Source organism: Typha angustifolia, chromosome 10 (assembly GCF_048772165.1).
Source record: "Typha angustifolia cultivar Huaian chromosome 10, ASM4877216v1, whole genome shotgun sequence".
NCBI lineage: Eukaryota > Viridiplantae > Streptophyta > Magnoliopsida > Poales > Typhaceae > Typha > Typha angustifolia.
Window position 1 is genome coordinate 10201550 of NC_133248.1, and position 19492 is coordinate 10221041.

The following is a 19492-nucleotide window of genomic DNA, read 5'->3' on the forward strand; positions in this document are numbered from 1 at the left end:
CTGTACTCTAGATTCAATCGTGATACAAGTGGGCCAATCAGGAAACACTTTTAAATTCCAACCTAATTTTTAGCCATCAGGAATCGTTAATTTCTATCAGTACTAATAGTGGAGTGTGATAAAAAGCTTATGATACTGAGGAATCCACAACCTAAGTTCTAACTTATATATAAACTATATAAACAATTTTAGAAGTCAGAGAGAGTTGGGTATAAGTTTATTACCTCATGTAACACATACCATTTATTAATTTTCCCATTTGAATGTGTTTAGGAAACGAGACGAGATACACGGGGCTTCTAATTTGCATGAATTAGGGGCACTTAGTGTTGTGGAATATGAACCTGCTCCTGCTGTATATGATATTATGCCTGTGGGATTAAGTACACGTAGACACTAAATTATTATACATTTTTATAGAGAACTTTTATGTCACTTTTGGTCACTCAATTATTTAATATTTTTCACCTTTGTTGACCAAAAAAAGGGCTCTGGGAGAGTTAAATATTAATTAAGTGAGAGCGATGTGATATTTCATTGAGATATTTAGAAGGTTTTGTATGATTGAGTTGGTCAACGTGGCATGAAGAATAATAATTTATCCTCTATTACTGATGCTAAGTGATAATATTGCCTGTCTAAGATTGTTCAGGGATAATTAATCTTATCGAACCCAACCCTTTATTGTGATTAGATCAAACTCCGGGTGTAAACGAGTAGTGCTTGATCGAGTCTGGCTCTAATTAAGCTTGGATTGAAATTAATTTCGAGCTTGTTTTTGTGATCAAGCCCGGATTAAAATTTTTTTAATCCGAGCCAATTTCGAATTCGATCCAATTTCGAGCTTAAATTAGTTTAAACGAGCTACTCAATTAGCAATTTTAAACTATTTTCGGACTTGAGCAAGCTTGAATTAATTTAGGCTTAAATCAAACTTGAAATAAAACTTAACTCAACTATAAAGATATAAATATTATCAAAATATAAATTACAGGCAATAAAGATAAATATGTTAGAAAACTACCAGCAACCAAAATATAAATTACAAATAACAAAGATAATTGTTTCAAAAAACTACAAGTAACCAAAATATAAATTACAAATAACAAAGATAATTGTTTCAAAAAACTACAAGCAACCAAAATACAATAAAGACAATTGTGTCAAAAAATAATAGTTGAAATTCTGAATGGGTGAAAGGGTTTTAATCTGATAGTTCATATTAATTTAATATTACTCACATATAGATATAGATATATATCGAGCGAAGCTCGAGCCAGCTCGATTATTTTGATAGCCCTAGTTAGACTAACATATTATTGTGATTAGATTAAATACCTTTTATAAAAAATTTAACTTTGAGACATACTAATCGAACACATTTAAAGACATTCAATGCTAGTCCATCACACCAATTTTTTTTTATTTAAAAAAAAACTCTTTTCTATATCAAATCACTCTATCCTACTCCACCAAATAGTAATTTAAGTATTTTAAAAATTACATTTAATCTTCTGACATAATTTTGCTTTGTTGATACTCTTCCACTTAAAATTGGCTTGGGTTTAGTTAACCGGAAATATCGTATAAAAATATATTTAAAAAAGTAGGGTGTTATTTAAAATTTTTCCCTTATTCTAATGACCGGTGACACCCTTTTTGGTGGTAGTTGACGTTGATGACGAATAGTCTTTCTCCTTCTTAGAGATGTATAATTAGAGATACCTCGTTGAAACTTGCGTCCTCCTCTAATACGATCCCGCTCCTCTCCCTTCCTGTTTCTCCTGAGGTGGGCTTAGAGAGAAGAGGAAGGGAAGAGAGATACAAATGGGTACTTTGGCTCCAAATTCCAGAGGTTTGGAGGATAAGGAGATGAATAATAGGAAGGAATCAGGAGATGGAGATGGAAATGGTTTTATCTCTGTGGAAGAAGGATTGCAAGGATCCCAGATGTTGGATGCTGGAGCTCTCTTTGTTCTCAAGTCCAAAGGTAAACCAACTTCTACTGTTTCTTTGGCTAATTCTTTCCCATCCTCTGCTTGATAAGTATATATATATATATATATATGAAGAATATATAGGATCATGATATCTTCTCGTTCTTAATGAACTTTTCCCGATTAGAATATGAATTTTACTTGCCTAATAGTGGGGAAGAAAGAGTACAGATATTCCATTATTTTTCCTTCTTGCTATTCTCTGCAGAAGAGCCTTATAGTCATCGAAACTATTCCAGTCAAAAAAAAGAGAGCTTGGTGTGCGAATAAGAAATTTGACAAAGAAGAAAGGCCCGATTGGGATAGATCTTAGAGCGGTGGGGTAGATTCAAGCCGGCGATCTTAGAAAAGTGGATCTTTTAGTCCACAATCTTAGCTATCATAGTTTACAATAATAACAATATATTCACAATTGGCCCCATTTGGAATTTGTTGCCTTACCTGACGACTTGCCGATGCCCAGAGGAATCAATCGGGAGAAATAATGTTCATCATCATTAGGTGGTCAAAACATAAATATAATTAAAAATGATATAATATATATAAATATATATGTGTGTGTGTGCAGGTTCGTGGTTGCACTGTGGCTACCATTTGACCACGTCGATCGTGGCCCCGGCGTTGCTGAGCCTTCCGTTCGCGTTCGCCTACTTGGGTTGGGCCGCCGGCGTGGCTTGCCTGGTGATCGGCGCACTCGTCACCTTCTACTCCTACAATCTCCTCTCCTTAGTCCTCGAGCATCACGCGCAGTTGGGCCGCCGCCAACTTCGCTTCCGGGACATGGCTAATGATATCCTCGGTAATTACTCTTCTTTAGTTTAATTAATCTACTGCTTCCTTTGCTTGCTTAATTCCTCTTCTCTTTCAAAGGCCAATCAATGCCTTTGTATTTCTTGAGGTGTGTTATTCTAAGCCGGTTGCGGTTAGTATGCTCCAATCATGAGAATAGTGTGGACTATGAACGTATCATCATAGATTCTTTAGGGAATTTCTTTTAATACGGCACGGAATAGTTCGGACAAGCGTTTCCTTGTTTGCTTCTGTTTTGATGTTAACGTATATACCAATGAAGTATTATTATAATTAAAGGTAATTTGATCAACGCCCTTGAAAATATTGGGATCAACTTGAGTCCAGACTGTGCATCAATAATGGGTGGACCATGCATAGATTTCTTTGACCCATAGGTGGATGGAGATTCCCAGTTCGATTTGTCTCCAATGCACAGCTTCTAATTCCTGGCCCCACAGGCGAACTTCTAATCAATGCCTACGTAAATTAAATGACATTTATCTATAGAACAAAGCCTTTCGTTTTTTTTTTTAATTTGTTCTAATTGTATGCACTAAACGTTCGCAGGGCCTGGGTGGGGTCGTTATTATGTGGGTCCCATTCAGTTCTTGGTATGCTTTGGCGCGGTCGTCGGTTCAACCCTCCTCGCAGGTCAAAGCATGAAGGTATAGATTTTCTTTTATTTTCTTTAAGGAAAAAAACAAGTTATAATTCGAATTAACTGTCACATTTAAAATTGCTCCAATTCAAGCTCGATAAACTCTTATATATATATACACTTGCAGTCCATTTATCTAGTAGCCAGACCAAATGGCACAGCCAAGCTATACGAGTTTGTGATCATATTTGGGGGATTCATGCTAGTATTGGTCCAGATTCCATCTTTCCATTCTTTGAGACATATCAATCTCGTCTCCTTGGTGCTTTGCCTTGCCTACAGTGCTTGTGCCACTGCCGGCTCTATATATGCAGGTTACTTACTTGGATAGCTTTGTATTTATCTACCACATTATTTGCACTTATCCTTTGTTACAAATCGAAGTCTTATTCGTGATCTAAATAATGTTGGTGTGTGACAGGTCACTCCGACCGAGCTCCGGCAAGGGACTACTCCCTTGTGGGCGACCGGCAAGACCGCATCTTTGGAGCGTTCAATGCCATTGCCATTATCGCCACTACCTTTGGGAATGGAATTATCCCAGAAATACAAGTATGTTCTACTATCTTATTTATCTACTGTTCTATCTATCAACATGTTAGATACCATTCTCTCTACTTGTTGATTAGTACTGATGGAAATTAACCATGGCCGCAGGCAACAGCAGCTGCTCCTGTGAAAGGGAAGATGTTCAAGGGTTTGTGCCTTTGCTATGTCATTGTGGTGGTCACGTTCTTCAGTGTGGCCATCTCTGGGTATTGGGCGTTTGGCAACGCTGCACAAGGCACCATACTTAGCAATTTCATTGTGGATGGCAGCACTCTGGTCCCCAAATGGTTCCTCATGATGACCAACATCTTCACTCTCCTTCAACTCGCCGCCGTTGGAGTCGTAATTATCTTGTCTTTATCTTTCTCTCATGATGCATTATTTATATACACGTAATTGTACTATTTGGATGCATGCAGGTATATTTGCAACCGACGAATGAGGTGCTTGAGGGTCTCTTTGCAGACCCCAAAAAGGATCAGTACTCGTCTCGCAACGTCGTTCCCAGACTCATCTCCCGATCCATATCCATCGTCATCGCAACAACCATCGCCGCCATGCTCCCTTTCTTTGGAGACATCAACGCAGTCATTGGGGCTTTTGGCTTCCTTCCCCTCGACTTCGCCGTGCCCTCCATCTTCTACAACATCACTTTTAAGCCGTCGAAGAGGAGTTTGATCTTTTGGGTGAACACGACCATTGCTGTCGTCTTCTCGGCGTTTGCAGTGTTGGGTTCTATATCTGCAGTTCGGCAAATAGCTATGGACGCAAATAATTATAAGCTATTCGCCAATGTGTGATGTAATCGTAACATTTTTCTTTTCCTCCTCTTTCTGGAACAAATAAGCCCCCTTGTTATGCATATTTGATTGTATTCTTTCTGGCGATGGAATTACATCATCAAGTTCCCACATTTCGTTGTAATTTATCCAAACAATTAGTACTCCGAATTTCCCACTGTTCTATTCCTCCCTCTCCTCTCCCATAAAGCAGGTCTGTCACGCTTGCCTTTTCCCTCTCTTGTCATTCTTATGACACTGTACCAATCCTTCTCTCCCTCCTCCTATGTACTCTCTATCTTCTTCTGCTCTCTTGACACTAGCAGTCTCTCACCCTCAACATTAGTGTTTGTCTTGGTCTCAGTGATCGCAACGGAGCTGCCGGACACAAAGGCCTTTGCGCCTACCACTGTATTGAGTTATATATTTTGTGTACACTTTAAGTTTATTATAATATTTTCTTTTACCGATATATGGATGATTATTAAATTGTGGAGTTGTTCATGTCCGATCTTTCCCTCTTAGTTATGTATCAAACCTTTATTTGCTCATCAATTTTGAGGAGGCTATTCGTGCTTTCTTAAAAAATATATATAATATATATTTGCCTTTGTTATTCTTAAAATAAGAATTTTATTTCAAAAATAATTATTTTTATCTTCGCTTGTGTTCTATAATAATTATTTTTTATATAATATAAAATGAATAAAAAATAAGAAATACATATTTTATTTTTATAAAATTATTCTAAATATTTTTTAAATTTTCTATATAATTAGTTTATACGTTAGATATCAAGAATAAATTAGTAATTAAATTAATATATAGTATAAGATATAATTTTAATAAATAATGTTTGTATTATAAAATGAGTCTTAAAAATAAATTAGTAATTAAATTAATATGTAGTATAAGATATAATTTTAATAAATAGTATTTATATTCTCAAATGAGTTTGTTACGGTGTTTAGGTGCTATTATAGAATAATGAGATATATTTTGAAATAAAAAATATTATTCATGAAGTGAACATTACTTAGAGTTTTTCATTTGAGTTTTATCGTTTATGGAGTTAGATGTACCTGTTGAGTTGTTTCATATGTTAGCAAGAAAGTGGATGCAGATAATTTTTTTACAAGATCCGATCCGTTTCCTCCGTGAGGGCTACTTCGCCTTCTTGCAACTGCAAGTCTCGAGAGGGAAGAGCAGCGGATCTCCTCTGCTCATGCCCTTTGGAGATGAGAGCCGTGGTGCAGCGAGTGCTCTCCGCCGCCGTCGAGGTAAGAGTACAAAAACAATTCTCTCTCTCGTCTTCTCTTCATTGCTTTGAAAGAGATTGGATGATGCAGGTGGAAGGGCGTGCGATATCGGAGATCGGCCCGGGCCTACTCGTACTCGTCGGCATCCACGAATCCGACGCTGATTCCGATGCCGATTACATGTACGCCCTCCCCGTATTTTATCCTACTCTTATAACGGTGAATAACTCCTCCGATAATGGTATTAGAGTCCCTATATATTGTCCTCATAATTACTCGCAAATTGCGATTTTTCACATGAACAAGAAAGCTTAAAGCTAATTTTAAATTGATGTTTCTCTCCTTTTATTTTTACATATCAATATGTATGATTCAAACGAGCGATGACAATGTTGGAATTTTGAGAAAATTTTGTCTAGTCTGTAGTTAGAGTGTTAAAATTCCGTATGGGAAGTAGCTGATTTTGTTTTATCATCATTTCAGCTGTAGGAAGGTCCTGAATATGGGGCTATTCCCAAATGAAAACACTGGAAAAGCATGGGATCAAAGTGTAAGTCTTAGAGTCATAGCATGCGCTTATATATTTCAATTTAAAATGGATCGGCCTAATTTGCACAAATAGCAATTAGACCTGTTTGGATTGAAGTTGATTTCTCGAAAAGTTAATTTTTCATAAAATTTAATCTGATTGGCAGGTTATGCAACGGAAGTTTGAAGTTCTAGTGGGTACTGTTACACTCCACACATTTCTGAGCTTTTTATTTGTCTGTTTTGTTTCATTGCAGATCACTTATTTGACTGTCATTTGCTACATTTCTAATGTCTTTCGCTGATCACCCAGTTAGTCAGTTTACCTTATATGGTACTCTAAAGGGTAACAAGCCAGATTTCCATGTGGCTATGCCTCCTCAGAAAGCAAAGCCCTTTTATTCTTCTCTCATTGAAAAGTTTTGCCAAGCATACACTGCAAATGCAGTGAAAGGTATGAATCCTATTAATGCTGGCAATCAATATATTTATCTCTTGTGCATCTGACATAAAATGATCTGAAGTGTTCTGATTATGGCACCATATATCTTTTGCATGTGTATAACTGTTTATCATTCCATCAAATTTGATACTCATATATGCAGGTAATCTTTGCTTGCACTCCTAATTATTCCACATGAGTATGTGACGTATGTTCACGATGTTCATATGTAATTACATGTGTGTATATTATTCATTTTCTTTCTTGTTTTCAAGGACTTAATCTGAGCACCATGCTTTTTTAGATCCATTTCACAATTTTTAGTTAGGAATTATTGTAGATTTATTCTATATTATACACATATAGTCTCTACGTACGATTTAATCCATCAATTAATCATGCTATTGCATTAAATCATTGCCTTTGTCCCAAATGTGAAACATAATTATTTTCTTCATTATTTTTTGTGAGGAGCTACTTTGTAACTGCAGGTAGCTCAGATGCCCTTCTTTAGTTTCATGAGTTTCATCACTACGCTATTCTCTATTTTTCACGGAAGTTCCCTTTATAATTCAAAATTGTGTAGTTGCACTATAGCTTTTCTCAGTCCTAATCATGCATTCTTTGTCAGAGCAGATGGAATTTTTGGAGCAATGATGAAGGTAGGTCACAGCAGTGTATATGAATACATGTTGGTATTGTCTTTTTCTTTCCATTTCCTTGCAGGACATGAATTCCACCAAAATATTTGCAGGTCAATCTGGTGAATGATGGTCCTGTCACAATGCAACTTGATTCATCCACCATGAAAGACTCTTCTCAACCAAGGTGGGTTCCATTTCACCTTCTTTTCATAAGGAAATCCGACATGCCATATGTGATGATTTATTATGATCTCAGCTGAGTTGGTTCAGTTTTATGAATATTGGAGAAGATCATATTGCATCTGACTTGAATTGTGTAACCATTAGGAATGACACCTGTGAGCTGGAGAAAGATGGTGAACCATGACAGGATATTAAAATGTAAGAACATAGCTGCAATTACGTGGGCATATACAGGTTTTTTTGCTTACGGTGGTTCGAATGGAGCATAATCGTTCACTTAACTTTCAATTTACAATATGTATGATGAACAACTTGCCCGTGGACTAATTCCAGTATTTCACATTTGTTTCATAGCTATCTATAGGTGTCCTTATTTTCATTGAATGTGGAATGGGTTGCAGGCCCATTGTCTTGTGGAGAATACTCTAATATTCTGCTAACTATTTATAGTTATGATGGCTATTCAAATCTATCATCTTGGAACAAATGAATAGACTAATCTAGGAATTTTTTGCCATCATCAATTCAAGGCATCTTATTGGATAGTGTACCATTGGATTTTAAAGGTGCCTCTGAATTTTAAGGTCTGGAGTCTGGTTGTAAATAACTGCTGTCCTTTAAGGAACAGAATCAATGAGATATTAAAAGACTACAGTCATGCTTAGCGGTGACTTGATGATGCCTGTCTGTTCATATCCATGTTTGCTATCTGAAACCTTAATGGCGAAAAAGAAAAGAAAGCAGAGACTGGTCTTAAATTTGAAATGTTGTATTAGAAAAAAAAAAGTATATATATGTTAAGCTCTATTCATGGTAATGCTCCTTATCACTTGCTATCTATTAGCTTTCCTCGTTGATCATTAGTCTGTCTCCACTCTAATAGTAGCAAATGCAATTCCACTGTGAACAGCATTTATAGGCCTTTTGCTATGTCTGAGGACAAAGGACCACTGCACAATTAATTGGAATCCAACTACCTGGGTAAATACGCATGCCTACCAGAATGACCCAAGTAATTCTTCTGAGTGCATTAAAAGAGTTAACCAATACTCTGGTCATATATTAAAGCAGCTACGCTATTAAGTTCCAGTAGCAGTTTCAAACGAGAGGGAGAAGAAGAGAGAACTAAGTGATGACGAGGTTAGCAGCTGTTATAGTCTTGCTCATGGCATTGCAATTGTGCAACACGGTTGTGGCATTTCGTCGAGTGGCATTACCATCTATAGTGAATCGCACATGCTTGCTGATATTCGGTGATTCGACTGTCGATCCCGGTAACAACAACCGGTTGCCGACGGCCGCAAAGGCTAATTTCCTGCCCTATGGGAAAGACTTCATCAACGGCCGCCCTACCGGGCGGTTCTGCGATGGAAGGCTCGCTACCGACTTCCTCGGTAACGAGAATTACTCACTATTTATGATCTCTTGATGTATCTTTTACTTTCTCATTAATTTACTTTACAAAAGCTACAGTTGCTTGTCATCAGCTAAATTAAAAACCTCTCAGGGTTGTAATTAGGACTTGCATCTGAAGGAATGCTTGTCTTTGCATATGTATATGCTCACAATTAAAGAGTATATAATATTCCAGATCTTTATTTTGTGCAATTAATGTGGCGGTTAATTAAGAAGCTACTTATCCTTGTCTTCTTTGTTATGCAGCTGAGAGATTAGGTATTTCCAAAATCATTCCGGCATTTTTGGATCCAAATCTTACTCCAGAGCAGCTCATCTATGGAGTAAGCTTTGCATCAGCTTCCTCCGGATATGACGAACTTACCGCTAAGAATGCAGTATGTCATCACAAACCTCTTTCTTCTTCGATCCGACGCTGTTTCTTAACTAAAACTTTTATTGTTACCCATTCACATGTTCAATTTTCTACAAATATGTACATCTTTCATGTATATCTTATGCACAGAGACGCTAGCATTGTTCTACAAGTTAGACTAAAACTTAGTCTTTCCTCATTCTTCTTTTAAAGAAAGTGATAGGTTTTACGAAGCAACTAAAGAATCTAAGGCACTACAAGATCCATCTGAGAAGGACGGTAGGAGTAGCAGAAGCAAACCGAATTGTGAAGAACGCCGTCTTCGTCATCAGCGCCGGCACAAACGACCTCCTCTTAGGCCATATCTTTTCCAATCAATCGACTCAATCCAATAGCCAGCAATATGAGAACTACTTGATCACAAACATGGCCAAATATGTCAAGGTTCCATCCCCTTCCTGTCCTAATTTTTATCTCATGCACTACTACTAACACTACAAAGTTTTGATCTTCAGGAAATGCACAGGCTTGGAGGAAGAATGTTTGTGGTAGTTAGTGTTCCTCCCATGGGGTGCTTGCCTATTGTCAGAACTTTGCAAGGTGTGGAGGAGTGTGTTGAAAACTTCAATGCTCTGGCAACTTCTTTCAACTCTAAGCTAGTAAAGAAGTTGGATGCTCTTAGGAATGAGCTACAAGTGAGAACTTATTATGTGGATATCTATAACATCTTGGATGAGGCAACCAAGAACCCAGAGAAGTTTGGTGTGTAAATCAGTTACATATTTTGCTTTGTAAATATCACTCGAATAATTATTTTCTTTTGTTTTCTTTTCTTCATGACAGGATTCATAGAGACATCAAAAGGGTGTTGTGGATCAGGAATGTTAGAGGTTGGTGAAACATGCAAAGGCCAAGGTACATGTGAGGATCCAACCAAGTATGTCTACTGGGATGCTGTTCATCCAACTGAGAGGATGTATGAGATTATCACAGATCAAATTGTAATGAATGCTGCCAGAGAGATCTTAGGATAGAACATTGTGAAATGCATTCAGCTTTGTGTCACTTTTGTCTGGAGAACAATGACTACCATCCTATTATATATATATATAATTCAAGAGCTAGTAGACTATTATAAAATTAAAGTCGATATTTTAACATGCTCAAAATGAAAATGATACACCCATTCTATTCTATTTAGTCATTTTTAATTTGATAAATTTAAATTCAAATACTATATTTTTGAGAGTTTAGAATTTTAAAGTAAAATTAGACAAATATTCTATCCACACAAATGACGTATATATTGGGTGTAAGAGTTAAGTCCATTTCCATTTTGTTGCCCAGCACTCGTCCTAGTATTCTTCAATTCTTTATTAGTCTCCAGCTCCCCTTCTTTCCAAGTTAGGAATCGAGACCTCCTCCTCCTCCTCCTCCTCCTCCTCTTAATCTTTCAACCATCTCTACATTTCGTTAAGAGAGAGAGAGAGAGAGAGCGCGAGAAATAAGACGAGGATAACTTCTTGGATAGTTGCATAGAATAGATAAGAAGGATGGGTTATCGGGCGGAGGACGACTACGACTATCTATTCAAGGTGGTGCTCATCGGCGATTCAGGGGTGGGGAAGTCGAATCTGCTGTCGCGATTCACCCGCAATGAGTTCAGCCTCGAGTCCAAGTCCACCATCGGCGTCGAATTCGCCACCCGAAGCATTAAAGTCGACGATAAGGTCGTCAAGGCTCAGATCTGGGATACCGCCGGACAGGAAAGGTCTTTCTTTTTAACCACCCCCTCCGTCCCTTGTTCTGATCTATTTAGATATCGTATTTTGAGGAAAAGTTAAGATCTTGTTCGTCGGATCTTGATGTTTACTTGGAGTAAGTGTAAGAGATGGGGAAAAATTCAACTTAACAATGGAGACGGTGTTGAATTGTTTTCTGATAACCAGATCTGTTACAGGAAAACTCAGATTTAGTTCGTGTCAGTTTTCGTTTCATGATATTAACCTAATTGGAGAGAAGAGCATACAATTGACGTAACGAGTTGAAATTTTCTGATTTTAGTAGCCTTTTTACTCCGTTAAGTACTTATGTGTTGAGAGTTTCAGATCTTCGTAAGGTCAAGGTGTTGGATTTTAGAGCTCACAACCATTGGTAAGATTAGTTCTGACATGGGAATGACATGATATTTTGGAAAAATCATGTCAGGTAGATGGTCTAGAACTTTTTTGTGGATGTCCACCTATGAGTGCAAATGCAATTTGTCGGGTCTTTAGAAAATCTTGTAATTTTAGGTGCACAATCATCTTGGAGCTATAAGAAAAAAATGCTTTGTTTTTGGAGGCTCAAAGTATAACTCAATGGCCTCTATAATCCAAATATGGCCCTACGAATATCTTCCTAGATGGCATGCAAACAGTTGGTAAGCAGGTTGTGAAGGGATTGGTGCTAAAAGAAATATTATCTCTGTTATTGATATTGTCTTGACCCACTGTTTCTGCTTTTGGATTTTATGCCATGAAGCACTGATAGTTCTGAATTGTGCATAATCTTTCTGGAGGAAAAATTTGAACTCTGGCTAGGTTGACATGCGTCAATATTTCGAAAAGTGAAATCTAATTTTGGTTATATCTGACTATTGACGTTTTTTCTGTTTCTCAAAGTTGAAATAGCATGAGTATTCAGTTTCAGCTAACAAATCCTAAGAACATGGTTTTAGGACCTAGATGATCTTAGATAATCCATGACAACCGGTAATTGAATATTCTTGTGGATGGAAGGAACTTCAGGCAAGCTTCATATCTTCGCCAAAAGAAATTTATCCACCACCAGCATATCATACTAACTAGATTTTCTTCTATGCTTAAGAAAGAGCTCTTTCAAGAATTAGTAGTGACTCTTGTTGGTCTTTTATTTGAGTATAAAATTCAGCTAGAATTTTCGCTGGTACATTCTACCATAGTTGTGTATGATTCTCTTTACTGAAACTTACTTGTCCTCTTCTATTGCTTCAGTTGGACTAATAGGACTTTCCATCTTACTATTCTGGCATGCTACATGATTAGTTAGATTGACTACATAAAGATTGATGTATGTGCTCTCTTCATTTGTGTAGATACCGTGCCATAACTAGTGCATACTACCGAGGAGCTGTTGGTGCACTTCTTGTCTATGATGTCACTCGCCATGTCACTTTTGAGAATGTGGAGAGGTGGCTGAAGGAGCTAAAGGATCACACCGATCCTAGCATAGTTATCATGCTTGTTGGCAACAAAGCTGACTTACGCCACCTAAGGGCCGTCTCCACAGAGGACGCGCAGGCCTTTGCTGAGAGGGAGAATACAATCTTTATGGAGACATCTGCCCTGGAATCAATGAATGTAGAGAACGCTTTCACTGAAGTCCTCACTCACATCTATCGTGGGGTCAGCAGGAAGGCCCTCGATGTTGGCGATGACCCTGCAGCTTTGCCCAAGGGGCAGACAGTTAGCGTAGGCACCAAAGATGATGTTTCAGCTGTTAAGAAAGTTAGCTGCTGTTCAGCTTAGCTCCTTTGCATCAGAGGAATACATCTTAATGATATTTATTCACTACAATGAGAGGGAGATGCAGAAGTGCCCACCTGGATTTGTTCTTGGCATGATGTTCTCTTCCCGGGAAAAGCATCTCCTTGTAAGGAGGTGGAATTTTTCAAAGGACATTGTTTGATGAAATTTAGGTGTGCAGGTCAGATTTGATTGTAGGGTGGTCATCTTGTTAAATTTAAATCAGACCTGATGTTTATTATTCTTTTCTTTCGCATGCCTTGTTGTATTGGATATCTGAAAGATTTTGTTGTCGTCTTATTCTTGCGGGTATGATGTACCTATCAGTACCTTCATCATCTAGGAATATTATTAGCTATTCAGTAGGAATCAATTCTCCTAAACATTGATCGACAGGATGAGTTGGTATTACCACTACCAAGGGAAAAAGAACATACTATTCGTTTGGCTGTAGTGCTAGACGATCTGGCACGAGTTCACTAACCTGCAAGTTGTCTGGGCATCGCATACTCAAAAGTGCCTATTTTATCTACTTCTTACTTCTTTGCTAGATGAACTTTCTTTAGGTTATCATGATTTACCATCTCGTGTACACTCCTTTTGGAGATATCTATCAGCATGACACACACGATTCATTTAGGTACTGTATATGCTTCAGATGAACAAACAATTCAGACGGACTCATATCTCAGTTATTTGTCGTAAGTGTCAAATGTAGAGAAAGAATTCCTAAGGTGACCGTCTTCCATCCCATCTTTCTTGAACAGCCAGACTTATAACACAAGATTTGCACATAGTTACTTCCACATCAGCACTAAAACAACTGCTATTCTGAAACTGAAATCAATCACATTGAACCTCTTCTCATACTTAAAATAACTAGTAGATATATTAACAAAACCAAAATAGGCCGCATCAGACACAGCATCCATCTCATTATTGAAGCATACAAATAGTACTAGGACAAAGCTTGTTTATGAATGTCAGACAACAAGAAGTCTATATTGACATTTTTCTCCTGCGCATAATAATAACGTGCAGCTTCAGAAGTTGTCAATGAGAACATTTGCCATGTCAATAAGATCCTTTCATACCCTCGAGAAAGTTGCAAACTATAAAATAACCATGATATATCTTATTATGTACAGCCTCCATAACAACATGTCACCTTGTTCTCGTAATTGTTCCTCAAGTTCGAGAGATGCCACGGCGAACCACTTCTTATTAATTACCTGAAGCCCATAGATACTTAATCTTGATATACACGTACAATTCTTCAGATGACACCAAACTGAACACAGAACTCCGAGTCAAAGCCGTTGAGATTGGCCTGCAAGAAAAGGCCGAAAAGTGAGTAGGTTAAGTTGCCTTTTGAAGTGAATGTCATAACTTAAATCCTCCCCATTCAATGACGCTTTAGTCTGCCATCAGAGCTAATAGCTTAAGTTCCATAGAATTCGTTTAAGCTATCAATAGAGTATAAATATGGATTGCCTGGCCCATAAACAGGGTTATCATCTATAGAAACTTTCTGATCCATAGCCGAATGTACTATCTGGGCTTTCTCTTTCTGATCAACTAAATTAGAAGATGAATAAACACGATCAATGGACTCGTTTGGGTTGACTTTTGCTCTACCCTTCACATATCGCTTGGTATCTGTAGGATTCTCAGCATTGAGCCTTCCCATCTGCTGCTGCAGATCAACTAAAGAATCACTTGTTAACTTTCCTTTAGCACTCTTTTTTGGATCAACGAGCTTGAGTTCAAGTCTGTATAAAGCACAAGCATCACAATTGTTGATCTCATATTCATTGAGATGCCACTCATAATGAGTTAGTGGTTGAGGATCCATGTAGTAGGACCTCTTCAATCCTCCGAATTCTTTCATCACCTGCTTCCTGGATTCATGCCAGCCACGTCCACTGTAATCAGGCAGTGACCTTTGCTTTCGGTTCCCACTCTCAAATGCTCTGCGAGGCTTGTCAAAGAAGAGCCACTCTCTAAGTGACTCACCATTCAAAACCAAAAGATCAAAGAGCTCTGTAAAGTCATAACAACAACATTAATATCAGAATATGGCTCCAAACTGATTCAGTAAATAAGACGAATATATGAAATAAGGACATCCACTATGGTATTATAGATGAAAAAAACACATACCAGGTGCATTCCAAGGAGACTTGGTGGTTGCTGCCCCTTCACATTCTGGGATGCCCACATTTTTCCCTTGTGTCTTCGCAGCAAGAGCAGAAAAAAGAGGACCATCCTTCAAATTAATACCGCCAGGTCGCAGCACAGGAGTCATACCAGGAGGTCCTTCATTTTAATGCTGGAGTAGCATGAAAGCTGCTGCAATAGTCTTGGTACCATTCTGATCCACAGAGCAGGCCTAGGACAGTCCCAGATTGCTGGAATAAACTCAGCTATGAATGATACAGCATCCCCTCCATTCTGCTCGCCAGAGTCAAATCCAAGATATGCATTGTAAGATACAGGTTGATGCAGATCAAACTGATGATAGTCAATATTGGTGGTTTCTTCACGGCAATTCACAGCAGCATGCTGGACACTCATCGAAAGACTACTTTGGTACTTGTCAGGCCCTAAAAGTCCATGCTCCGATAATCCCTGAGTAATAAAGTATTCCTGCATATGATAATTCTAAAGTTTGGTATGTTAAATCAATTACATATTTTGCTTGTAAATATCATTCAACTAATTTCGTTTCTTCATGACAGGATTCATAGAGACATCAAAAGGGTGTTGTGGATCAGGAACGTTAGAGGTTGGTGATACATGCAAAGGCCAAAGTACACGTGAGGATCCAACCAAGTATGTCTAGTGGGATGCTGTTCATCCATCTGAGAGGATGTATGAGATTATTACAGATCATACTGACATACTGTAATGAAATGTTGCCAGAGAGATCTTAGGATGTGACATTGTGAAATGCATTCAGTTTTGTGTCACTTTTGTCTGGAGAACAATGACTACTGTCCTATTATTTATATTTTATATATATATATATATATATATATATATATATATATAATTCAAGAGCTAGTAGACTATTACAAAATTAAAGTCGATATTTTAATATGCTCAAAATGAAACTGATACACCCATTCGATTCTATTTAATCATTTTTGATTTTATAAATTTTAAATTCAAATACTATATTTTTGAGAGTTTAGAATTTTAAGTAAAATTAGACAAATATCCTATCCAAACAAATGAGGTATTTATTGGGTATAAGAGTTAATTCCACTTCCATTTTGTTGCCCAGCTCTCGTCTTAGTATTCTTCAATTCTTTATTAAGTTTCCAGCTCCCCTTCTTTCCAAGTGAGGAATCGTGACCTCTCCTCCTATTAATCTTTCAACCATCTCTCCATTTCGTTAAGAGAGAGAGAGAGAGAGAGCGAGAAATAAGACGAGGATAACTTCTTGGATAGTTGCATAGAATAGATAAGAAGGATGGGTTATCGGGCGGAGGACGACTACGACTATCTATTCAAGGTGGTGCTCATCGGCGATTCAGGGGTGGGGAAGTCGAATCTGCTGTCGCGATTCACCCGCAATGAGTTCAGCCTCGAGTCCAAGTCCACCATCGGCGTCGAATTCGCCACCCGAAGCATTAAAGTCGACGATAAGGTCGTCAAGGCTCAGATCTGGGATACCGCCGGACAGGAAAGGTCTTTCTTTTTAACCATCCCCTCCGTCCCTTGTTCTGATCTATTTAGATATCGTATTTTGAGGAAAAGTTAAGATCTTGTTCGTCGGATCTTGATGTTTACTTGGAGTAAGTGTAAGAGCTGGGGAAAAATTCAACTTAACAATGGAGGCGGTGTTGAATTGTTTTCTGATAACCAGATCTGTTACAGGAAAACTCAGATTTAGTTCGTGTCAGTTTTCGTTTCATGATATTAACCTAATTGGAGAGAAGGGCATACAATTGACGTAACGAGTTTAAATTTTATGATTTTAGTAGCCTTTTTACTCCGTTAAGTACTTATGTATTGAGAGTTTCAGATCTTTGTAAGGTCAAGGTGTTGGATTTTAAGAGCTCACAACCATTGGTAAGATTAGTTCTGGCATGGGAATGACATGATATTTTGGAAAACTCATGTCAGGTAGATGGTCTAGAACTTTTTTGTGGATATCCACCTATGAGTGCAAATGCAATTTGTCAGGTCTTTAGAAAATCATATTTTTTAGGTGCATAATCATCTTGGAGCTATAAGAAAAAAAAGCTTTGTTTTTGGAGGCTCAAAGTATAACTCAATGGCCTCTGTAATCCAAATATGGCCCTAGGAATGTCTTCCTAGATGGCATGCAAACAGTTGTTAAGCAGGTTGCAAAGGGATCGGTGCTAAAAGAAATATTATCTCTGTTATTGATATTGTCTTGCCCCAGTGTTTCTGCCAATTTGGCCACTATTAGTACATAAAATGATTTATTTTGGATTTTATTGCATGAAGCACTGATAGTGCTGCATTGTGCATAAGCTTTCTGGAGGAAGTATTTAAACTCTGGCTAGGTTGGCATGCATCAATTATTTCCAAAAGCAAAATCTAATTTTGGTCACATCTGTCCGTTGACGTTGTTTCTATTTCTCAACGTTGAAATAGCGTAAGGATTCTGTTTCAGCTAACAAATCATAAGAACATGGTTTCAGGACCTAAATGATCTCAGATGATCCATGACAACCGGTAAATGAATATTCTTGTGGATGAAAGGAGCTCCAAGTGAGCTTCATATCTTCACCAAAAGAAATTTATCCACCAGCAGCACATCATACTAACTAGATTTTCTTCTATGCTTAAGAAAGAGCTCTTTCAAGAATTAGTAGTGACTCTTGTTGGTCTTTTATTTGATTCTCTTTATAGTACCCATACTGAAACTTGTCCTCTTCTATTACTTTAGTTGGACTAATAGGACTTTCCATCTTACTATTCTGGCATGCTACATGATTAGTTAGATTGACTACATAAAGATTGATGTCTGTGCTCTTTTCATTTATGTAGATACCGTGCCATAACTAGTGCCTACTACCGAGGAGCTGTTGGTGCCCTTCTTGTCTATGATGTCACTCGCCATGTCACTTTTGAGAATGTGGAGAGGTGGCTGAAGGAGCTAAAAGATCACACTGATCCTAGCATAGTTATCATGCTTGTTGGTAACAAAGCTGACTTACGCCACCTAAGGGCCGTCTCCACAGAGGACGCACAGGCCTTTGCTGAGAGGGAGAATACAATCTTTATGGAAACATCTGCCCTGGAATCAATGAATGTAGAGAACGCTTTCACTGAAGTCCTCACTCACATCTATCGTGGGGTCAGCAGGAAGGCCCTTGATGTTGGCGATGACCCTGCAGCTTTGCCCAAGGGGCAGACAGTTAGCGTAGGCACCAAAGATGATGTTTCAGCCGTTAAGAAAGTTAGCTGCTGCTCAGCTTAGCTCTTTTGCATCAGAGAAATGCATCTTAATGATATTTATTCACTACAATGAGAGGGAGACGCAGAAGTTCCCACCTGGATTTGTTCTTGGCATGATCTCTTCTGGGGAAAAGCGTTTCCTTGTAAGGAGGTGGAATTTTTCTAAGGACATTCTTTGATGAAAATTTAGGTGTGAAGATCAGATTTGATTGGAGGGTGGTCATCTTGTTAAATTTGAAATCAGACTTGATGTTTATTATTCTTTTCCTTCGCATGCCTTTTTGTATTGGATATCTGAAAGATTTTCTTGTATTGTACCTTCAATATCTTCATCATCTAAGATATGCTTGTTGATTGGTTCTTCAATCTAGCAATATTATTAGCTACTCAGTAGGAATCAATTCTCATAAACATTGATCGACAGGATGAGTTGATATTACCACTAGCTAGTGAAAAAAGAACATTCAACTCGTTTGGCTGTAGTGCCAGACGATCTGGCACGAGTTCACTTTTGTTTGGGCATCCTATACTCAAAAGTGCCTATGCTATCTACTTTTTACTTCTTTGCTACCTGAGCTTTCTTTAGGTTATCATGATTTACCATCTCGTGTGCACGTCTTTTGTAGGTATCTATCAGCATGACACACGGTTTATTTAGGTACTGTATAAGCTTCAGATGAACAAATTCAGACTGATTCATTTCTCAGTTATTTGTTGTAAATTTGTGAGTCATAAATGTCAAATGTAGACAAAGAATTCCTAAGGTGACCGTCTTCCATCCCATCTTTCTTGAACAGCCAGACTTATAACACAAGATTTGCACATAGTTACTTCCACATCAGCACTAAAGCAACTGCTATTCTGAAACTGAAATCAAGCACATTGAATATCTTCTCATACTTAAAA

At 37.9% G+C, this 19492-nt stretch overlaps 4 protein-coding genes and 1 pseudogene across 8 annotated transcripts; 4 read left to right on the forward strand and 1 right to left on the reverse strand.

The window, feature by feature from the left end:
• Positions 1 to 1705: 1705 nt before the first annotated feature.
• LOC140768637 (GABA transporter 1) lies at positions 1706 to 4955 on the forward strand. The gene is made up of 7 exons (XM_073108989.1): positions 1706 to 1990; positions 2566 to 2796; positions 3357 to 3454; positions 3575 to 3761; positions 3869 to 3999; positions 4105 to 4338; positions 4416 to 4955. The coding sequence occupies exons 1-7, from the start codon at positions 1828 to 1830 to the stop codon at positions 4794 to 4796; spliced, it is 1425 nt and encodes a 474-aa protein (XP_072965090.1). The 5' UTR covers positions 1706 to 1827; the 3' UTR covers positions 4797 to 4955.
• A 947-nt stretch (positions 4956 to 5902) lies between these two features.
• Positions 5903 to 10667, forward strand: LOC140769238 (uncharacterized). Of its 5 annotated transcripts, XM_073109884.1 has the most exons (10): positions 6129 to 6253; positions 6518 to 6584; positions 6730 to 6760; positions 7641 to 7666; positions 7759 to 7832; positions 7976 to 8029; positions 9494 to 9624; positions 9816 to 10046; positions 10118 to 10364; positions 10446 to 10667. In XM_073109884.1, the coding sequence occupies exons 6-10, from the start codon at positions 7978 to 7980 to the stop codon at positions 10634 to 10636; spliced, it is 852 nt and encodes a 283-aa protein (XP_072965985.1). In that variant the 5' UTR covers positions 6129 to 6253; positions 6518 to 6584; positions 6730 to 6760; positions 7641 to 7666; positions 7759 to 7832; positions 7976 to 7977; the 3' UTR covers positions 10637 to 10667. The 5 variants fall into 5 exon arrangements, with proteins under 5 accessions (XP_072965987.1, XP_072965986.1, XP_072965985.1 ...); XM_073109886.1 differs by lacking the exons at positions 9816 to 10046; positions 10118 to 10364; positions 10446 to 10667 and adding exons at positions 5903 to 6055; positions 6876 to 7016 and having other exon boundaries at positions 6125 to 6216; XM_073109885.1 differs by lacking the exons at positions 9494 to 9624; positions 9816 to 10046; positions 10118 to 10364; positions 10446 to 10667 and adding exons at positions 5903 to 6055; positions 6876 to 7016 and having other exon boundaries at positions 6125 to 6216; positions 7976 to 8301.
• Positions 10668 to 11004: 337 nt separating this feature from the next.
• LOC140769171 (ras-related protein RABA1f-like) lies at positions 11005 to 13447 on the forward strand. Its single transcript, XM_073109774.1, has 2 exons — positions 11005 to 11373; positions 12718 to 13447. Exons 1-2 carry the CDS (start codon positions 11156 to 11158, stop codon positions 13148 to 13150), a joined length of 651 nt encoding a protein of 216 aa, XP_072965875.1. The 5' UTR covers positions 11005 to 11155; the 3' UTR covers positions 13151 to 13447.
• Positions 13448 to 14535: 1088 nt separating this feature from the next.
• On the reverse strand, positions 14536 to 15724 carry LOC140769265 (transcription factor VOZ1-like; annotated as a pseudogene).
• Positions 15725 to 16447: 723 nt separating this feature from the next.
• Positions 16448 to 18952, forward strand: LOC140769235 (ras-related protein RABA1f-like). The gene is made up of 2 exons (XM_073109876.1): positions 16448 to 16843; positions 18176 to 18952. The coding sequence occupies exons 1-2, from the start codon at positions 16626 to 16628 to the stop codon at positions 18606 to 18608; spliced, it is 651 nt and encodes a 216-aa protein (XP_072965977.1). The 5' UTR covers positions 16448 to 16625; the 3' UTR covers positions 18609 to 18952.
• Positions 18953 to 19492: the final 540 nt, after the last annotated feature.